Here is a 22,009-nt window from a genome sequence, read left to right on the forward strand (position 1 = left end):
GAAGGTTTTATCCTTTGTCTTTTTAAGGAATGGCCAGAACGGTTACGAACCGAGTGGTACGAGTTCCATTAATCAAGCTCGTAGACTAACGTTCAGGAAGTGCATAATCCTTCGTAACTATAATTCAATGACTGTCAATCTGATCGGTGGCCTGAGAATTTCAAGATCCATGAAAACGTTTAAAAATATCAAAACCATATAGTTCAGCTTTGAAAGCAGCTTGAAATAGAAAGAAAATTAACACAGAGAATACAATATGTAGAGTAAAGACGCTCCGCACGATAGTTTGGAACTTTTCAAAAGTGCACCTGGCGATCAACTCACGAAATTGGCAACACTGGCTGGAAACGCGTAGTGGCGGTTTGTCAGTTTCGTCACTTTGTAAGCATAGGACTCTACCGTGATCCAACGTGATGCTTTAAAGCCTGTCTGCGATTGGCCCAAAGCGAAGGGGGCCTTTCACGGACTTTCCCCTGCGTCAGACTTTGGGGCCCGCAGGGAGACAGCAGGTATAAAGCAGCTGCAAAGCATCGGCAGGGGCGATCGCGTGTTCAAAGCAGTACCAGCAGAGCTGCCGAGCGTGCAACATGCAGAGGAGAGTTGGAGATGTTAACCAAGTGAGAATCAGTGAAAAACTGAGGAAATAGACACGGGCGCTTTTGTTATCTAGTGAAAAAAAATTCAAGAATTATTGCCTTTTTTTCAATGAATATCCTATTATTGATTCATATATATATTATCATTTGCACGTTTTAACGCGAGTTTGCTGAATGCTAATATCACGTGTGCGTCGACAGAAGTGAAGTGAGAACGACTGCAAATAAAGTATATTATTTTTAGTGTCCAGTAGAGTTTAAGCGATATAATAGACTGAACTCTGTATAGTCAAGGTTTGTATAGTTAGTCATGTCAAGACGTGGTGATGGTAGTTTTAGGAAGTGAACTTTACTTGATCGTAAATCGTGTGAGATCATTTTTATTACAGTATAATCAATAAACAACAATCGGTGACAATAAGTGGACAGTAGTTACATTTGGCAGGTGTTGAGTTACTGGTCAGAGTTGGAGTGGAGCGTTGGAAGATGAGAATTTGAATCGTTGATTGCGGGCCAATGTTTTGATAAGAGCGTATTAATTTGGCCGAAAACGTTCAGCATACCGAGGACTCGACATGCCACTGTCACGAGTGATCCTCTTTCTGGGATTATGTTGGGTGGTCCAGTGCGACTTGCTCGACCTCTACGTCCAGCACATGGACGAGACGATGAAAACGATCGTGTACGAAAAAACTCACGTAAAGAACCTGGCCAGAATCCGGAACAAAAGAAGCGCGTTGGTCTCGGGTCACGTGGCGGATGAAGAGGCCTTTTATAAGTTTGGAAACTTCAAGAAGCAGAGATTGGAAGTAGACGAGGGGTGGGAACAGCCGGGTCCGGATGACAAAAGTGGGCAAAAAGTAGGAGGGAATGTTTTCATAGAGAAGGACGATGGGCTGAATTTTCAAAACGATCGAGAAGAGAACATGGACCCGAAGCACTACGAGATCCTGGAAAGGGAAACAACGGAGAGATTAGAGGCCTTGATGGATCAGGACTGGGACGCGAAGTACAAAGCGAAGAATAAAAAAGTCCTACTGAAAGAGGACGACGGTTTGGCAGCCGAAAATGCGGCCGAAGAATCCACCGGTGCCAACGAGGATTTCGAGCTGATTAAGGCGACTAAGAAACAGGAGCAACTCGAGGCCTGGGAATCGAGTCAGGAATTTTTACCGGAGTTCCAATTTGGCCCGGTCTCAACCCTCGACGTCCTCCCATCTGCGTACGACGAGACCGTAGACATGGACCTCGAGGAGGAGTCGGAGTTGAAAGCCTTCCAAGGAGCTTCGACGAGCGACGAGGAGGCGAACAAAGTCGTCCTGGAGGATGAAGAGGACGTGAACCTGGAGATCGAGGTCCTCGGCGAGCCCGATGATCGTTCAGGGTTTGAAGCGCCTGGGAATCCATCGTTGAAGCGGAAGCCGAAAGCACTTGGCGAACGTGTTCCAAAGAAGTACAACGCTCCGGCTGGCAAGGATACCAAGTTGCGGAAAACGATCAAGGATAAAGAGTCGACGACGAGCGGATTCGCCCAAACTGTTAACGCTACCAGAAGTAAACGCTCGGCGAAAAAGCCGAGATTCTCCCGCCGGGAGAAACTCGACGATGATGGTCTCGTCCTTTTGGAATGGGACCCAAACGACGAAGACGTCGTGACCTTCAGGGTCACTGCCAGGACTCTAGGCTACGTTGGTATCGGCTTCAACGAGAAGAGCCACATGAAAGGCGCGGACATTCTACTCGCCTGGATCGACGACGATAGTCAAAGAATCAATTTATTGGTGAGTTTATTGCAATGTTAACATATTATCGATTTAATTCCTCCATCGTGGTAGGTATTTTTCCACGTATATTTGGCTGCGGTTACTATATAGAATACGTATAGGTATATAACAGATATTGTAAGAAAAACGTCACAAATACTGCATTTTGCGCGAAACGAAGATTTCCGACATGGTAGTTGGGAAAACGAAAAGAAGCCAAGGGACTCCTTGGCGACTGACGGCGCAAAAAGGATGGCTTACGATTGTCCCTGCACTTGAGTTATATAAATTCTCCCAAGAGTCGTTGATTAAGGAACACACGAATCTTTTTGTAGAGCCAGGTTGCCGGCTAGATGAACAGGACCTGTCTCACTCGGCGGTAGTCCTGTGTGACAGCGGTGTAAAAAGGGCAAATAGAGAATCAAACGAAAAGAAACGCGCAGAAGTTAAACGAAGATTAAGAAGGGATTCGGGGCTCGGGGGGGGGGGGGGGGAGGACGAAAAAGAAGAACTGGCGTGAGCGAGAAGCCGAGCGAAACAAAAGAGGGACGATATGTAAAGGAATTGGAAGAAATTAAAAGATAGGGGAAAAAAAAGAGATGCGAACATCCGTGAAGAAAAACGTACGGTCACAAAGGGCGGGAGGAACGCGGGGGATCGAAGTGGAAATGAAGAAAAGACGAGTCATTAGAGACTCCGTAAGATCGGTCGATTGATTGTAATAACGAGGTTTGTTAATTGGGTCCATTGATGATGATAAAGCCATTTCAGACCGAACTCTCTCTCGGATGCAGATGCACTCATGGGCTCGTAAGAGGTAAGAGACCGCGAGTGATTGGGCGTCTTGTTTATTGACCGGGCTAGTTAAGCGAATAACGTTTCGCAGAAGGAGAAGACGAAGAAGAAGAAGAGAGAAGGGGGGGGGGGATAGCCCGGAAGATAAAGGAGACGGCGAAGAAAGCGGAGGAGAAGAAGGTATCGATCATCGACGTGTAATTATTGTTCGAAGAGACCGAGCACAGGGACGGAAGGTCGCAGAAAACTAACGAGTCAAAATTTCGAGTCCGGGTTGACAGTGACCGATATTTCACTCCGATTTTCCCGCAATTCCAGCAGCTTCGACTCGCTTGTTGTCGCAGTGCGATCAGTTAACGTCACGGATACAACTTCGCCATTCATTAGCGGGCTGCAGTCGGGCAGACGGAAAGCGATGAAATTTTAAACACCAAAGATGGTAATCCGTCGGACAAAGCGCCAACCCTCCAAAGGCACCCGAGTGCAGTTCATCCACCCTCGGGACCCGGCGATAATCATCTGGATCCCCCAAAATCCCTCTCGTTTTAACGTTTTCACGCGTCAATCCGCCACGGTAGAATCTATCCCATCTCGAGAGTTACACGTTGCTCCTTTCGGTGTCCGAGGTATAAGGTATACCTGTTTAATCGAATGCCGTGACGTCACAGCTCCCCTCGACAGACGTAAAGACCTACGTTAGGATATCCCGTTTATCGGGTGCGTGCACGAACACCGAAGCCGGGCAGGGCTGTCACCTGTCTCTTATTCGACGAAACATTCCTTTCTCCGTTCAGGGAGAGAGGATTCTTCTTTTAGTTCACTTGGCGCAGTGCGCGGACCATCCACCTTCCGTCACTCGTTGACAAAGGAATGAGAAAAAACATGCACGGAACAAACAAAAACCTTTTTTTCTCTCTTTATTTTTTTACTTCCTCCGACAAGGAATCAGAGATCAGTTTTAATTGGAGAACAGCAAAGAATGCTCGAGCTTGGATTCATGCAAGCTGCAGGTCGCGCCCGTTCGACGTGAGAAAGGAAACGCCTCGCGGCTCGGCGGAAATCGCAGTATCATGGATCACGTCGGAACACAGTCCCACAAAAAGAGCGCTAAATCGCAACGTCTAGTTCCAGCGGACTGCGACTATACGCGTCGTAATTTTTATCACTTTCTAGCCGACTCGCGTCTCTCAGAGAAATGTGAACTCTGATTGCTGCTACAGCGATGTTGAAAACTTGAAAAAATCTATCGAGTAGATGACGCGGAATCCTGCAGCTCCCAGTATTACTGCCCACATCGAACTTCCCACTCATCCATTCCGATTGCACGCCAGAAGAGTGTTTCTCTCCTAGGTAAGAATTAATCAGCCGATCTGCGATCTGCATCAGCTTTAACTCAGATAACGGAGTGTCGGTGTAACCGACGTCTAGATACAGTGTGAAACGTGCCTGCAATTCACCCGCCCAAATCAACGTACACGATCGCAGTTACTCTTCGAGCAAAACTCGAACTGCGAACTCTAAAGTTACCTGAAAAACCAGCTGCCAAAGTGACGGATAAAACCGGGGACCGGTCCAGTTTCCATTTCGCAATAAATTTGAACCATTAGAGATTACTGAGAATTACGTAAGCTCGCTTTTTACTCAAATATCCGACTAAACGTGGATCCTGAGTCCGCGAATCTTTGGATCATTTCACCAGACTCGAGCACGGCTCGTTCCTGACGCTAATCTGACACGGCATGAAACATCGTTCGACGTTCTTATACACCCGGTGACAAAAAGGTTCAGTACCACGGTCCGCCACCCTAGGATTATACGGTATTAAAAAATTCTCTTCAATTCTTTACAATGCCTTGTAAATGTATAACGCGAACCAATATCCGCGCGAATTAAGGATACTGAAGCACGTGGAATTCCTTGTTCGTACTTGGACCGATGGATAAAAATGGATATTGGTATTAGACGAAGATACGCCTCATGCACGTTGAACTACATCGAGAACAAACTCATTCCGTAAGGTTATACAATGTATACATATGACGTATATCCTATACGTATATCTCATCGCACGTACGTCGTGTGGTGATAATTGGTAGAAAGCCGGTTGAAATTGGTGTTGAAAAAAAAAGAAAAAAATTCAAGAGCGATGTCGTATACCGCTGGAGTCAGTGATCCAGGTAACAATTATAGATCGGACAGATGACGGGTTACCATGCACGGCACGGTTAGTTTCAGGCATGCCGAGTTAATTGTAAGTTGGTATACCGGACCGGAGGCGGTTAAACGCGTTCGGTCCTCTTTCCGTAAATGGATAATTGCAACAACAGCAGGATTGAGACAGTCGTTCGAAGCGAGTACAGAAATAGCGAACAGTGCGGTAGAGCGATTAGTCGACCTTGCAAAAAGCGCGAAAACTAGGGTTAATTCGAAATCGAATACGGGATGGAAGAAGCGTATACCTTGTACGCCGATTCGCCCCAAGCGATGCTCCCGCATGACGACGTGTACGAGTATACCTGTGCATGTACCAACGTAAAATGCCTCGGAGATTCACGACAAAGAAATCGAGCCTGCAGAGGAGGTCTTGCCGCGTATCCGAAGCTGCGTGCGTGTACCGTTCGAAGGAAACACCTGACGCGGCGTTCGCCGATCCGGCTGCACCGCTGCACAACTCCGCAATTCTACGGCCTGAAGGCCTAACGAAGTACCATATTCGGTGACGTAATTGAGTCGTCCCGAAGCCCGGGGAGCAGGGTGAAAAACGGCACCGGTTGCGTCCCTCCTTAATTAAGATCGTCTCGCGCCGCGACGTCCGACAAACGGTGAAAGTTTATCCGGCGATTCGATTCTCGGCTTATGGAATCTTCGCTACTTGTGATTTGCGCCTCTCGGAGGAAATCGCGCCGCCATTATATCCCCGATCCCGCGCACCGCCGAGGCGAACAATGATCGCCTTCCTTCTCCGCAAACCGGATAAACTCGAATTCGAGCGGGACCAAGTAATGTGCGAAAAAAGAGTTCGCCGGTATTTTATGCGCCGAGATCAACCCGGCAGAATAATCGCAAAATTTCTTTACTCAGAGGCTCGGAAATTACCGGGAGTGAATTATAAAGCTCGAGGCTTGCGGTATTTTTCTCTGCATCTGCGCGGTTACATTTCTAAGAAATAAACTATTGTAGAGGTACGGGACGAAATTTTCAATCCGTTAAAGATCAACCTGCGTGTAAAAGAAAAATGCAACATCGAACGAGCTTAGATGCGTAATAACAGCTGCAGGGTTCCATAACTATCGGTGCTGCGCCAAAGATAAGAATTGACCATTTTTAATTGGGATTTTCGGACGGACGCGGCGGAGAAAAAGAAAGAAAAGGTTGTACGAAGCCGGCCGTACGGACTCGAGGGTTTCGACCAGAAGGTCGACTAATTCTGGCCGAGGAACCTGTTTCGAGTTCTTCGAATTCCTAATCCTAATTAAATTTATTTCCATTCCAATTTTATCCCTGGGCGTTATTGAGGGCTGATATACCTTTGATTACATTAATCTTCGGGTCTATCCGCTACCTGACGATTAACGCGCCGCGCACCCCGTCTACAAACCATCGAGCTAGCCCGAGTCCTGGCTGGGATACTATAAATTAAGATGGTACTTCCATATAAATGCCCGTCGCCGTTAAACGCCGCCCAAGAGAACTCTGGGCTAGAGCAATAAATAGCAGAGCTTGGTGCAATCCTGCCGCAGCTCTGCAGCTCTACTATCCGCGACGTAACGCACAAGCGAACAGTGCCGTAACGGCTGCGAATTAATCAGGCAATAATTAACCGAGGATTTACCAGAGAGGACTTGTTACGCTGAACTTGATCCATTGACGTCTTGTTCCCCTTCCGCGCCAAAGCTTGTTACGCAATATTCCTGCAACTCGCATACCGGAGCTGCTTCTCTCGGCTCTCGCAGAAAAATAATGAGGAGATCAAAAAAGGATCTGGCAAACACACTCGCGAGATTTAGGAAGCCGCAGTCCCTCGGGCACCATTTCACCGTCCGAAAGTTCATTTGTTACGGGAGTAACAGGTGCGGCTAAAACTACAGTGTCCCTAAGATCCGAGTAAACATCCCAGAGGACCAACAATCAACAATCACAAGTTTACTCGAGAGTCTATAATAACATATTCGACCGGTTGCAAATATCGGCAGGATTATATGCAACGTTCTTATTTACAGAATAATTGAAGAAGAAATGAATCGATGTATTATATACTTAATAGCTGTTTTAAAACGTAAACCTGCATCGAACAAACCCAGTCGGATCCGAGGTACGAATAGTTACAAGGGTATTCTTCCAGCTCCGTCCTGGAGAGGAGAAAAATAACCCCCCTATCTCGTTTCTTCGTGGAAAAAGAAAAGAGATCCGAAAATTAAGGAACATGCTTCGACTCGTGAGATAAGATCGTGATAAATTCACGTAGGTAGGTACCTACCTACCACTCGCCGCTCTCCGGTCCGGTCCGGAGTTCTTCTTCCAGACGAGGTGGAGGAGGTCCTCGGTTCTCGCTGTGTCAGGTTCTACCCCGACCGGAATTACAAAATCTAACCCGAAGCAGGCTCACCGACCTGCGCATACGCACACAAATCCATGAACAACCGACTAAGCGAATTGATAGTAATCGGGAAGCACAGGTGAACGAAGAAAACAATCAGGGATTACCTTACGTTGAGGCAGAACAAAGTGCCAAAGACATGCATACCTATTATATTGGAAAAGGTACTCATGACGTCAGAGCCTGATCGTCGGCGTCATTTTATCACCACATAACCCAAGTTTTTAATTTTAATAGAGGCAGATTCTAATTTTTGGGGTTTCAAGTTACTGATGAAATGAAAAAAAAAACGCATAAATTAATTAAACATAATGAATAACATATCTGTTCTACGATCCATATGCGAAAGAACACGATCAACGGTTAGCTGTTAGCCTGAGTTGCATTTGCAATAGTTTGATTTTTTAAACCAGGTGGCGCGTTCCAAAGTGACAATCCCACGTCTCTCTTTGCACAACGTATGACAAGCTTGATCGAACATTATCTCAAGATCGCAAATTCCGTTTCTTTCATGCCTCTATAATCTGTTGGACATTTTTCATGCTCATTGACTCTGCGGAATGAAAGAACAACGGTGAGTGTTAAAAAGGTAAAAGGATGTTTGTTCCCTGATTCAGTAAATTGGGCCTACAGATATCCGGACGACTTGAAGTGTGAATTGCACAATTTTTCTTCCCATTTACAATTCTTCTGATCGTTGTATAACAAACTGTAGAAACGATATTTTTAGCACCTCTGGTAGCTGCGTTATCGAAACTCAGTCGACTGGAGCTGGTAAATTATGGTCCGAATTTCTCATGCCAACATTGATCGAGTCCCAGCGAAATAACGTTATTTTTTTCACCTTTGACTTGTCGCGAATCGAAACTCACGGAACGATAAAATGTGAAACTCAGTGCTACCGCACTGCGGGCATTATTCCTATTCCTGAATTTCTTTTATCCGGCCAATGTTCGCGGCGTCTTATTCGTTTTCAAGCAGATTACAAGACCCGCATTAAATGAAAAATGCGAAGAACTGAAGAAGCTTACTGGTAAAATCGATCGATTGATTGCAATCTCCTAATATTTCAGATCACAAAGAGATCGTTTCCGTGCTCCTAAATCTATTCGTTCTAATAAAAACTCTCCACGACCACAAATCGATTCGTCTCGCGGTCGTTTGAAAACCGATGAGCTAAAAGTTGAGGTAAAATTTAGTCCGTTGGTGGCAGCAATGCAATTGTGTCTCTGAGTTAATTAAAAATGGTTTGGAGACTCGAAAGCTGTCCAGAACAGGGTGACCGTCATTCCTAGATCAAGAAAATTCAAAAAATAATTTCGATTGAATCTGCCTGTGTCTCTCGATGAAGTGAAAACAGTTTGGACACTCGAAAACTCTCCGGAAAAAACTCGAGGAGTAACGCGGCGATCGGTTGCACGAAACGGCGAGCGACAAATCTGGGCCAATCCACACACGGGAGTTCCGTTAATGAAATCGTCAACGGGAATTCCCCGCTTCCAAATTCGAGACGCGTCCTCCTGCGGCGGGACGAGTTCGTCTAGGTTTGCTTGGGCCCCGTCGGGTCGGGTTAATCGATTCGATCAGGCCGTGCCCCGGAGTAGCCTGGCGCATGTAGGGCTGGTTCCTCGCGGCAAGTTATTACCGAGACCTTGGCTCTGGTGCGTCGTGCTCCCGTGGCCGACAGTCAAGGCCTCCAGACATCTCGGCCCCCCCGTCGCGGCAGCCGGTGCAAATTTTTAACCGAAGCTGCGAAGGAAGACCGACGAACGGACGAAGAAAAAAGGGAGGTTGCGAGTCCTCGTCTCCTCGGGGCTGATTCCCTCTCCCCCCCCATCCGCAAGAAAATGAGCGAAGGCTTGAATTCGAGCATACATGCTGCTGAATACATGCAGGTAAAGAGAAGTCGTTGGTAGCGAGTCGTGCGGTTGGGAAATAAATCGAAGGGGAGACCAGCCGGTGTAAGTGGGGATGAACGGTGAGTTCTTCATCGGGAATAAACCTGCAGCCTGTTGCTTGATCGTCGTCTTTGCTAACGAATGTCTGCAAACGGGGCCTAATAACGCGTCAAAGAAATCCAAGCGGGCTGATCGACGCCGCGGATATAATAATATGGCGATACGGAAAGACGGGTGATTGTTTTATCGACAACCTGTTGAGACGTTGAGGGAGAAACGAGCAAGAAATTAATAAAATGGTAATCGGGAGACGGAGGAGTAGAGCGAGGCTCATTAGCATACCAGAAACGACATCTCCTTTCGCATAATTCAACGCATGTGCGGTATGGCTGACATTCGTTGTACGTGCTGCAATTTCACGTAGGTATAATATCGCGAAGAATAAACCAGTTATCGTCGCGATTTGATAAAATGATATCGTTAAATTGTTCAAGTCTTTTGTCTGATCGCCCCTTCGTCGAAAACTGAGCGTCGTAACCACATAAATAAATAACAAATAAATAAATTATTCTGTTACGAAGTAAATCGTTAAATACTAGTTATATCTAACGCACCTTACGCGCTTAGATCGGATAACGCTGCTAATTTGTCCGACGTTCGATTTAGCTGACAATAATTGGTAGCTGCCTTTGAAGTGAGTTAACGGAGTTCAAAATTTATTCGCGTTTAGTTTCCCAGGCGGCAATTAGCGGCAGGCAAGCTCGGGACATGAGCCGCTCCAGACTAACATTGTTTCGATATAGGGAACCCGATATTCGGACCAACATTCGAGTATTATGCGCTGGTCGATTCTTTTATTTTATTTTTATTCTCTCTTTGGACTTGTTCAAAATGTTTATTATTTTACCGTGCTAACTTTACACGTTGCGTCAAATTGCCTCCTTAATACGCGGCGCAAAGTTACGGCTAATGCGAATTTAACTGGTCTCTTTAAGCCGGCTGCGTTCCAGCTCTTTTATTTCCCACGAAAAACAGAAGAATGAAATAACAACGACTTGAATGGAAAGACAAATTTCTAGCCGGCGAATTCTTTTGACGAACGATAACTGAATAAGGAATTCATTTTATTTTTCATTTCTACATTCGTCTTTCCTTCTCGTTATATTATTCTGACAAATAATAAGATCAAGAAGCAAGGAATTCGGCCATATCACTTTTCGAAGATGTCAAATATTACCGAAGACCATTCGAAGTTACATTCGCTTTTTTTTCTTCGATTTCTCTTTTAACGGCTTAGGCATACGCATATGCATACATATATCTAAACGACCATTCGGAGTTTTAATGCTGTTCACGATTGCAAGTTACACCCATAAACTAAGGCCTCGATAGCTTCATTGGTACTCCACTCTGAGAGAATTCATTTTTATACTCTGCCGCATGAACATTTTATACATTAAAGAATATAATCCTGAAATATAGAACGGGGAAGTTTAATATTCTTGATTTATTTTGTCAAACGGATTATAGCCATATACGAGTACTTCTTGGAATAATTTGTTAAGACTGAGAGGATAAAATAAAGGTATCTATAAAAAGAAAAAAAAAAGACAGAGCGAGTGCAAGTTTAGAGTACAAAGGCTGGCGGCATTCGGTCAAATCAAACCCGCTACCATCGACTGCAGTTCATTTTAATGGTCACTAATGAGGGAGAGCGGCCTGCGGATGAGAAAACCTCGAATACGTTGAATTTTTCAAACCGAATACCGAAACGGCTGCCCATGCAGAGCAAGCGTCGGGAGTTGTTATAACTTCCATAACCATAAACTTACAAAACAGGGTGCCGCGGTATAACCTGAAACCTGCGGCTGAACGATCATCGGTGGGTTTATAAAACTCCCCGGAATTTTGTTGCCGCTCGTTCTTCCGGCCGCAGTTTAATAACTCCCGCGTCACGATTTCCCGCGATTTTCTCATACAGCTGAAAAAAACCAGTACCTGTATAGCATTGTGCAAACGCTGCGCCCTGCAAGGATCCCCTTAGCCCCCCTCAGCCTCTCGGTCCGTAAGACTCACAACCCCTGTAACCCCTCGGGACTCCAGATGCCGTCCGACGTAGGTAGGCCAACTTCTCTCACCAGGTGCTAAGGACGCACAGGATAAAGAGAGAGAGAGAGAGAGAGAGGGAGGGAGAGAAGAGTGGCGGCGGAAGGCGGAGGGGCCTCAGACAGCACCTGGCTACCGGGAGCAGACATCCGAAGAGGACCGACCGATACATCCTCGGCGGGAAAATTCCCTCATTTTTCTTCTTTCTCATACCCCATGGGAACCTCGAGTTTGTACTGCTTTAGGGGACTCTCAACCCTTGTGTAAAGATCGGACTCCGCACTGCAGTCTTGTGTATTCCCACAGGAGCTGAAGCGGCGAGACGCCCGGTACCCCGTACCTAAATGCCCCAGAATATCCCAGGAATTTTCACTCAGGTTTCTTTAATTCCACTCGCCCCGAAACGTGTGTGGATTAGACTCGGGCGTGTCGATCTGCTCGAGGTATAGGCGTAGGTATACCTACGTGGGAAAAATACTATTCCTGAAAAATAAATACCCTGTCGGCTCGTTTGAGCTTGCGCCGGCTTCGAGAGGTTATTCGATCTTGGACTGTTAAGCACTGGCGCGTACTCGTCGAATCCAAAACGCTTACACTTAATAGACCCACGTATATGTATGTACATGCAGGTTTGTACACGGTTTGATTTACGTGTGATCGTGGGCATAGAAGAGGAGAAGAACAGAGCGAGGAGGAATATTAACTGAAGCAATAATCGAGGAGGTACGAGAAAAACTTCCGCCCCGAGATAAAAATCATTCACTCGCGTTCATGTGGCTCCTCGGTTGTCCTAATTGCATAACGAACCCGAACTCTCGCCACGCAGCCGCATAAAATTGACCAATTAAGTGTAACCGTAACTCGGTGAAGATGAATTAAAAAATGGTCAAAGAAACGGGTATGAAAACATTACCATCGACCCGAACACACGCGCGTGTTGTTATACAACTGTTTGTGCCCCGGTATTCCCGTGGAGAATTATAAAATAGGCTCAGAGATCGGGAGACGCTGAAGCGGAGATTAATTTGACGGATGTAAAGTTACGGTTGGGTTACCAGTGTTTCCTGTCTTCACCGGTCGCTGCGGCATTATATCTATATACCGGTATCCCAGCGCGAGTTCATGTCCCTAACGAATATGCGCAGACGTAAGAAGACGATTACACCTTGTGCGTGGAGTGGACGGTTGGACTCTCTTGGATATCTCATTACTGGAAATGCGATGCGTCAAGTCCGGTCCGGAGAGGCGGAGAGCTTGATAGAAAGATCATCGGCTTGATCGAGGGTTAGATTTATTTAGATTATTCCGAAATGATTAACGAGCCGTCCGTTCGGAGGGGACTTAATTTTTATCCATACAAATTCAAACGCTTCGTTACGCGGATGCTGAGCATCGAGGGCTTGATTTATGATTCCCCGAGTTCTAGATCTGCGCCGCTATTCTCCGGGCTAACGATCTTCTCTCACTCACCGCGGATGCAACTCTTTTTACAAGTACATCCTCGGCCGATAACTTCTAATGGAGGAATAATGTTCGCCGGGTAAATCGACACGCGTACCTTATCGCGAATATTCTGCACGTCTTGCCCGCGTTTCGCGAATATCGGTTGATTTTCAACCAGCCAAACAGGGAGTTCGAAGAAACGACGAAGATAACCCTTCGAAAAACCCCGGGCTTTGTAATGACCTGCATAATAACTGCGCGTGCCCGAAGGTAATGACTCGACGATAATTATGCAGTTTTTATTAGTCGTTTATACGAACTTTCTCTGGTACTTACGCTCGCCGGAGATTTCTTACGCAGTTTCTCGTATCACTGACCGAGGTTTTAGCTCCTGCCGTAAGTCTTTCTTTCCCGTTGCTCATCCGTCGAGATTTTCTCGTCGAAGGAAGCGAAAATGCAACTGAAAACATAGGGAGAAAAAGTTGTATAATAAGAATGCAGTGACAAATTAAAAAAATTCTATTCGTAACGAGTTCGACTCTGTTCTCACCCCCGAGAAATAACTTGCTAAAAACACTTCACGCGGGAACAAAAAGTTGTATTTTTAATCGGATTGAACGGGGCTCGAAACGCTCTTATTTGTGTAAAGTGATTTCCGTGAGAACGAAACTATGACGCGCGTATAAGATACCATTAAACATTGGATTTAACGTCGAAGCGAAGATCAAGAGCGCGAACATTACGTCTGTCCCGAGTTTCTCACACGGTGTTAAATTGAATTTACATCTCGCTACAACGCACCATGCACCGAGAGCTCGTCAATTATTAAAGGCGACAATCTCGCCCCTCGAATCGTAGCGGTAATTAAAAAGTAACGAGCACTCAATTTACGTCGGATCATATCTCACGGGCAGCGTTGCTTCTGAATGAAACCTTAGACGGTCAATGATACGACGACCAGCAGCGTGTGTCTCGCCTCGGCTAAGAGAAAGAGCTAAGGAAGAGGCGAGGAAGAGACGAGAAAGAGAGAAATGACGCGCCGCGAGGAAAGGAGAGAGACGGAGGAGCAGAAGCACCTCAATTTGAATGAGTAAGTGGCCCCGATGATAGACTGGCGGTTGTAGATCCCAACGCAGGTAGTAATTATTTGGATTCATTACGTGCAGGAAGACTACTTCCCTTCGAGGGTTGAGCGAACGTTCGCTCCCGCTGCCTACCGGCTTGTAGGCTCAACGGGCCCCGCAAGCGCGCCCAACGGACCCAAACGCCTCCGGGTCCGTCTTTCAAGTGGCGCTTGATGTCTTACCGACCCTGTTGCTCTCGCATCTGCACTCGCAATCGATGTGTCTGATATATAGTGCGAGAGTGCGTCGTGCGCACTCTTGCAAACGGTCCGCACACCCGGTGCAATATACGAAGGAAGGGGCAGGATATCGTCGCCTCTTTTAATTACACGATTCACGAGTTATAGCTGCAGGACCTCGTCGCTTTGAATATCTATCGCGATTAAAGAGTGGCCGGTTAAAATAGATCTAAGCTTATCTAATAAATGAATTAAATTAAATTAACTTGAATGAAAATGCACGACGAAAAACGACGATTAAATGCGTGAATTTAACGATTCGATGATTGCTTCGGGTGAAAGTGTAAAATTCTGCAGGGGGGATTTCTTCGATAGGGGATTATGTCAGGGGAGATTTTTAAAAAGGATATTGTGGATGGTGAGGCGATAAAAGAGTTTCGATTCTTCTTCATCGTACGTGCACGTGGAATACAAACCCGTGTATAATTGTAAAAACAAATCTTTTCGATATCAGTTTTCGTATTCGTTCTTTGATCTTTAACTAGCCTGTAATATACACGACGTTTCAGGACTCCCACGGAATAGAGGAGCGGAATGCTGCACCTGTCACCGATCTTTCTCAAGACGTTGAAATCCTCGAAGGGTCCCAAAACGACACCCACACTACCGTCACATTTTCAAGAAGATGGCATACTTGTGATCCCCATGACCATCAGTTGACCGTGAGTATCTTTCAGGGGAGAAAAACTTCCTGTATGTATACATAGTATATAATATACACCTGGGCGCGAAAAGGCCCAACGAATTCTCAAGGTTGTTTACTCAAAGAAGCTAAAAAGTACCAAAGCTTGTACGTTTTTACATGACTATAACGTTTTCAGAAAATTCAATTCCAGAACTTGACGTACGAACGTAGTTCAACACGTTCAACACAGGCGTGATTCAACCTCGTAGCTGATCATCGTTGCAATCGATTTTAAAAAATTTTTTTTTTTAATTTTATCACCAAAGGTGAATATACGCAGTGTGTGGTCCACGTTGGCTAGATGATTTTAGTTCTTCGGATCCGTAATTTGTCTGTAGCATGCATAAATAGCCGTACACATAACGTTCGGGCATACATTATACAGATATAGGTATTTAAAATATGCATATACGATTCTGAAGGAATACGATAAATTTTCCCCGCGCCACAGGCCGAAAATGAGAATCTTTACACGGGAAGGTGAAACATGTGTATACGTTACGGACTTACGTGTATAGTATATTTATACCGATACGTGCAGGCCAAAAAACTTGGCGGTCCGAAATCGTTAACAACTTCAGCTGCTGATTTATGCTCACCCCGCATTTGGGCCTTATTTCAAGCAATTCCCGCGGAGGCATTTAGCATGCCGGCACCCTTTGCCTCAGCGGGGCCTCCCGTACCTACAGAAGAACACACGCCTACTTTATACATACCTACACACCTATACGTACACAGGCTGTATGCTCGAACCGTGGATCGGTTCCTGGCGAACCGGTGTTTAGAGAGGAGGGCGAGCAGAGGGCGAGCAGAGCTGGCCCATTAAAACATTTCTAATCCGCGGGCCCGACGAATTCTTCGATCTCTTTCAAAGCGAACGCCGGGTGATTCGTTAAACGGGCTTCTCGCCACGCATTGCTAGCTTTTTATCGCTCGTGGACACATCCGTTGTACATTTTACTGCAAATACCGGGCGAGATAAATTTATTATGACAATTTTAATGTTAATGTATCACAATACCAAGATGGAGTTTCACGACTTTGAGCTAAATCAATTAATTGTAATTTCAAAAAGAAAAAGAAAATGTTGCCGGTTTTCTACTTTCCGTCCACGGTGTAATAAACGGATGCATTATTTACGAGTCCCTCCCGATATCTCGTTATCGGAACGACATTTGATCGATGAATTTATTTTCAGGGAGATACGATACACGTACTTTGGGCCCTGCACGAAACTGACCCAGAACTGAACATCCCCGCTGGACATGGAGAGATGCGTGGAGGTCGGGCCCTGCGCCTTAAGGCCCCAGCACCCCACCCGCCCCCGAATATCTCAACGCCTGGCATCAGGCAGTGGGACATCAAATTGAACCAAGTAAGTACTTCACATATTTTTCAATGCCCAGTAAAAGTGACATGGCGGGAAAGAGCCGTAAATGAAATAAATTCTAAGCAGCTGGATTGATGAGATCCTTAATTTTGGAGGTGAAATATAAACGGATGATCGAACAGATGTCGAGGAAATTTAGAGTAACTCATCCACGACTATGGTATGCGGGTATATAACTTATACGATCTGCCATCGATCTCACGGTGGAAAAATAATGACTGCGGGAAGCGGTAAAAAAAATTAACTTAAACAAAAAATTCAAGTAGCCTACAAGTAACCGTTTCTGGTTTCGAGATATCCTCGCTCATGAATGGAGGAAGGAACCAATCTTCTCTCTTTCGCAGAACCATCTTCTCGCGATTAATGATCCGAGACGCGAATCGAACAATCAAAACGCGATTGCTGATAGAAATCATTTTTATCCCCCAGTATTTTGCACACTGCGACCACCCGCCGATATCACTTTTTCCACATCCGCAATATTTCTTTAATCGGTACAGCTCCGTTTCTTCAAAGTTTTATTGGAAAAAAAAATCAGGTACTAATTTTCTGAATAAATATGAAAAGAACTTGTTTCTTAATTGATAACTTTTTTTGGTTCCGTCCTCGTATGCTACAAGGAAGTTATTACGTTATTGTCGTTACATAAATTTCACGAATTGTAAATACTTTTTTTCACAATGACACGGAGTTGTGGAAATGAAAATAAGAGTGACTTTTGAACAGAGGCCATAATTGATAGAGTGTGAATTTCCGGAAGCGACGAGAGTCATTCATGCCTTTGACTATTTAACCTCTAGACGGCCGGCAACACCACTATAGTGGTGTTGCCACGATTCGAACATATCCGGGGAACATTGGGGGATGATTATATGGAAGTGTCCCACCAAAGTAGGCATGTATCAACGAAAAAAAATCCCGGCCGCCAACAGGTTAATGACTGATATACTTGTCCATATTCCAAACACATCTGCTTCTATAACCTGAATTTTCTTTCAGTTTACCGTATCGAGTAATCTGGACACAGTCTACTGGTGCAAAATCTTCAAGGCCCCACCGCTAGGCGGCAAGCATCACATGATTGGAGTGAGTATCAGATAATCAGGACAATTGAAATTGGTATATGAATTTTGAAAAAATAAAAAGTAATAAAAAGAGTCCATCGAATATGTACATGCCTACTTACGGTACACGTTGATAAACGAGCGCTTCAAACAAAAACACGTAACGCAACTACATCGAATGATTTTTCATTCATGAACATGTACGAGGCTTGTCTAAAAAACGCAATCTAAATTTAACTACCAGTCGAGGCAACACGGAATAAAAGTTGGAGCCAATTCGTGGTTACAGACCTTACGTATTTCACGGGCATCGCACTGTGAGCGGATGTCATGTTAAGTAGAACGACGCTGGAATTCAAATGAAGTTCTTTCGTGAAAGATGTCAGACCGTTACGTACCTCGATTTTAAATTCATTTTTGTAAAGTTCCTGAAAAAATTTGCATCACCCCCCCTTGCCTGTGGATAATTGGCTCGAAAAAAAAACCAATCTACCATGGTCTGAATTGCGTTGGAATGAAAGAATACCGAACCTCTTGTTTCAGTACACGCCGCTAGTCGAAAAGGCAAACGAGGCCCTCGTACACCACATAATCCTCTACGAGTGCGCATCCGTAGCACCAATCCTTGGTGAACACGCAAGAATTGCCGGTGCAGCCTGCTACAGTCCCACCATGCCCAGAGAATGGGACTCCTGTCTACAGCCAGTTGTCGCTTGGGCCCGCGGCAGCAAAGGTGGGGTAATCGTATACGAATCATGTGTCTTTTACAGAAGCCGGTCTAACGGGTGGCCAACCAGGCGAGCCACCGGAAGGCGAGCCAACAAAGCGATCGATTGAAAAACCGGAGGGTTAAATTTGACCGTAACTAAACTGCGGGCCGTTGCTAAATCAGTCAATCTAAACTCTTGAAGTGAGGATTCGTTATTCTTGACTGTTCCCAGTCCCCTGTGTATTCACTTGAATCGAGACCCCCTAGTCTGACTTTGTCCAAAGACAATGGAACCCTCCGCTTCTTCGATATTGATTATTAGTTCCCTTTTGAGACAGCCCCGACTTTTATTCTTGGATACCCCAAGGACGTTAACCCCGCGTTCAACGAAGTTTATGTTACCCACTGTTTTGGCGCTAAACGACGCTTGCCGAATGTCTCAGGCGAGTGGTTTCCGGAACATGTTGGGATACCCGTCGCCGAGCACAACGATCGCTCCTATTACATGCTGGAAGTACATTACAACAATCCGGGACTGAAGGAAGTCGTGGATAGCAGCGGAATCACGCTGCACTTGACTCCTAACCTCAGGCCTCAGGAGGCGGGGATACTTGTGACTGGTGTCGCAGTCAGTCCCCTTCATATGGTGCCTCCACGGCAAAAAGAATACGCAACAGCCGGGTACTGCACGCCTCACTGCACCAAAAAGGTGAGGTATCAACATTTGGCCTCTTTAGTTCTCTTACCAAAATCAAACCAATCTTTTAAACTCTCGTACCTACTACTCTCCGCTGTCGAAAACATCGCGACAAATTGAGTCACAACTTACGGTTGCCAAGAACAGTCAAATACCTCAATACTTATAGTTGACACACACTTTTGAAGGTTCGCATTAACAGTTTAATCATGATTAGAACTGTGTAACGGAACTCCTTGTGCTCGATATTGATATAACATCACAGTTCAGAAACCACAGGGTATAAAGACAATGAATATTATAGGTGCGAACCTATTGTAACCAATTGACCTCTACATCTACCAAGTTCTAAATCAGATAATTATCCCTTGAGGACAACAATTTCCTTGTCGTGGAATCCTCCACCGTATAAAGAATAACTCTACGAATTTATTGATATTTCAGATGTTCCCCGAGGACGGAATCAACATAATTTCGGTTGTCCTTCACTCTCACCTTGCCGGAAGGCGTCTGGGTTTGAAACACATTCGGCAGGGTAAGGAGCTACCCAGGATCGTCCAGGACAATCACTTTGATTTCAACTACCAGCAATCGCACACGTTGGAAAATGAAGTAAAAGTTCTTCCGGGTGACGAGCTGGTGGCCGAGTGTGTCTACGGAACTTTGGACAGGGCCCGTCCTACCATGGGTGGTTACGCGGCAACTCAGGAAATGTGCCTGGCCTTCGTGGTCCATTATCCGCGGACGCCTTTGGCGGCTTGTTACAGCATGACGCCCGTCAAGGACCTCTTCAAGACTCTGGGAGTCCACAGTTTCAGAGGAATAACCTTCGATCATTTGGAAAAACTATTTCTAACCACCGGGTAAGGAAAACCATTGCAACAGTTATTCTTATAGTTCAGTAAAGATTGATTCGAAACCTTTTACAGCTCGAACATGGCTTCGCCAATGATTATTGATCCTGAAATTTGATGATTATAGAACCGACTCTGTTACCCTACCGACTATAACTCAACAACAGCCAATTTATCCCCTCGCAAGACCCAGTGGTGAAATCAATATGGAGATGATGAAGGAAGCGGAAATGGTCCTGAGAGATATGGCAGGTTACACTGAGGAACAAGACGAAGATAACATCTTCGCCAGACTGGTCATCGAAAATCCGGAAGAGTTTCGAGGTAACTGAATACATTTCAACCTCAATGTGAGAATATGAGCGCGAATGTATTTATTCGGCCCATAAAATAAGATCCTAAAGCAATTGCAATCAATGGCGAATCACTTTCAGGACGTACATTAGCGGAACACATGCTCGCCCTTCCTTGGACGGAGGAACTCCTAGCTAGGTCCATCGAACAAAGTCTGTATCACGGGAGGCACATGACGTTTTGTAGAAAAAGAGACGACAAACTAGCAGTGGTAAGTGCACAGATGATAAAAGATTATCGACGATGTAAAGAATGTCATTGCCAAGTTGTAATTTTTCGTAATGTTCTTACTTTTCGCAGCCAGCAGATATCCAAATGTTTCCCAATTTCACAGCATTGCCGGAAGCCAACGAAACCAACTGCGACCCGTTAAGAGACGACTCTGGGTGCAGTGCCCTGAATGCGCCTGCAGTTTTAGTCGCTCTAGTCATAAGCATTTCAAATTGGCGTCTCCTTCTACGAATGTAAAGAAAAAAATGTAAATGAAACGAAGTTTTGAGAAAAGTTATGAAAAAAACCTATGTAAATTTTCAAATCTGTATATTGGCATTATTAATTTATTACGTATTATTCCCTGTAAGAATATTTAATTTGGCCCCGTTCGAAACAGGTCAAAGACGAATTTATATGCATTAACGTTGGGCTGAATCAAGTTTTTAAGAAACAAAATTTACAAAATTTTGCGTTATAAAGAGTATCTTGTACATATATTTATATAAGCAGCATACCTAATTTTAATTTGTATTATTATTTTGTACCACACGTTTTGTATGAAATAAAAATGGTAAATATTATTCAAAGAGCCTATTGTTTCATCTCAATCTCCCAGCATTCAGAGTAACTGAAACTTGCGCCTCTGTTTCTCAAGACATTCTTTTCACCTATCGGGGGATAAATGACTTTAGAATATACGATGCAATTTACAGTATACGAATGACAAAATTTTATGCCTAAGCACAGGAATCAAAATCATTCGAATTATGAAAGCCGTACGGGAACTAGAATAGTACTACGATGTTCTCAATCATGACGAAGAACGAACAAGTTTGATGAGAGAATAAATCAGTTGACTGTAAAAAGGCAACTTTTAAAACCACGACACTAATGAAAATTGACGAATAGAGACACAGAAATTTTTTGGTCGAAGGTAGATCGCAATTAGACTAACATGATAATCTCGTAGGAACGGAAAGAAACAAATTACAGGACTTATGGTGGAAGGAATAAAAATCGCATGCCATTGTGTTTTTTTGTCAAATATCCGCGTGATTAAACAAGTTTGCGAAACAACATCCGATTCGGTTAGACCTCTGTTTTAATCTATAAATTTGTAGAAAATTTTCTACCATAGTAAAAGGAGACAAGTGTCATCGAGAAATTGAGTTTAAAAATAATAGTGTACATTCGGCAATAACCAGACTTTTATGTATATTCATAATTTCTTGCGATAATCGCGGTTAATATGACGAGGTGGACATTTCAAGTTTATCAATCGATCTTGTCGCTTTTCAACATCGAAATATTCGAAACAATGCGTTTTCTTATCAGAAGAAGAACCTGTAACCGCGAGATTTTAATGGGCATCGGTGCTATTATTTGATAAAAATTTTACATGGTATAAATTTTGTATATATATTGAGAATATAGCCGAAACATTTGTAATTTAAATGGGAAAATCCACCCTCTTACAGGCGA

At 44.7% G+C, this 22,009-nt stretch overlaps 1 protein-coding gene across 2 annotated transcripts; it reads left to right on the top strand.

The window, feature by feature from the left end:
* The first annotated feature begins 536 nt into the window (after positions 1-536).
* On the top strand, positions 537-21,077 carry LOC107226806 (MOXD1 homolog 1). 2 transcript variants are annotated; one of them, XM_046746470.1, is made up of 11 exons: positions 537-890; positions 986-2,377; positions 15,071-15,223; positions 16,445-16,621; positions 17,636-17,722; positions 18,244-18,433; positions 18,853-19,118; positions 19,551-19,969; positions 20,088-20,284; positions 20,395-20,525; positions 20,615-21,077. In XM_046746470.1, exons 2-11 carry the CDS (start codon positions 1,172-1,174, stop codon positions 20,780-20,782), a joined length of 2,994 nt encoding a protein of 997 aa, XP_046602426.1. In that variant the 5' UTR covers positions 537-890; positions 986-1,171; the 3' UTR covers positions 20,783-21,077. The 2 variants fall into 2 exon arrangements, with proteins under 2 accessions (XP_046602426.1, XP_015523214.2); XM_015667728.2 differs by having other exon boundaries at positions 537-2,377.
* The last annotated feature ends 932 nt before the right edge of the window (positions 21,078-22,009 follow it).

Source organism: Neodiprion lecontei, chromosome 1 (assembly GCF_021901455.1).
Source record: "Neodiprion lecontei isolate iyNeoLeco1 chromosome 1, iyNeoLeco1.1, whole genome shotgun sequence".
NCBI lineage: Eukaryota > Metazoa > Arthropoda > Insecta > Hymenoptera > Diprionidae > Neodiprion > Neodiprion lecontei.

What these genes read in the sequence shown, in the direction of transcription:
- LOC107226806 (XM_015667728.2), top strand. Translation starts at nt 1,172, where the DNA reads ATGCCACTGTCACGAGTGATCCTCTTTCTGGGATTATGTTGGGTGGTC. An exon ending in CCCATGACCATCAGTTGACC is followed by an intron (nt 15,224 to 16,444) that starts GTGAGTATCTTT and finishes ATTTATTTTCAG; the next exon opens with GGAGATACGATACACGTACT. An exon ending in GGGACATCAAATTGAACCAA is followed by an intron (nt 16,622 to 17,635) that starts GTAAGTACTTCA and finishes ATTTTCTTTCAG; the next exon opens with TTTACCGTATCGAGTAATCT.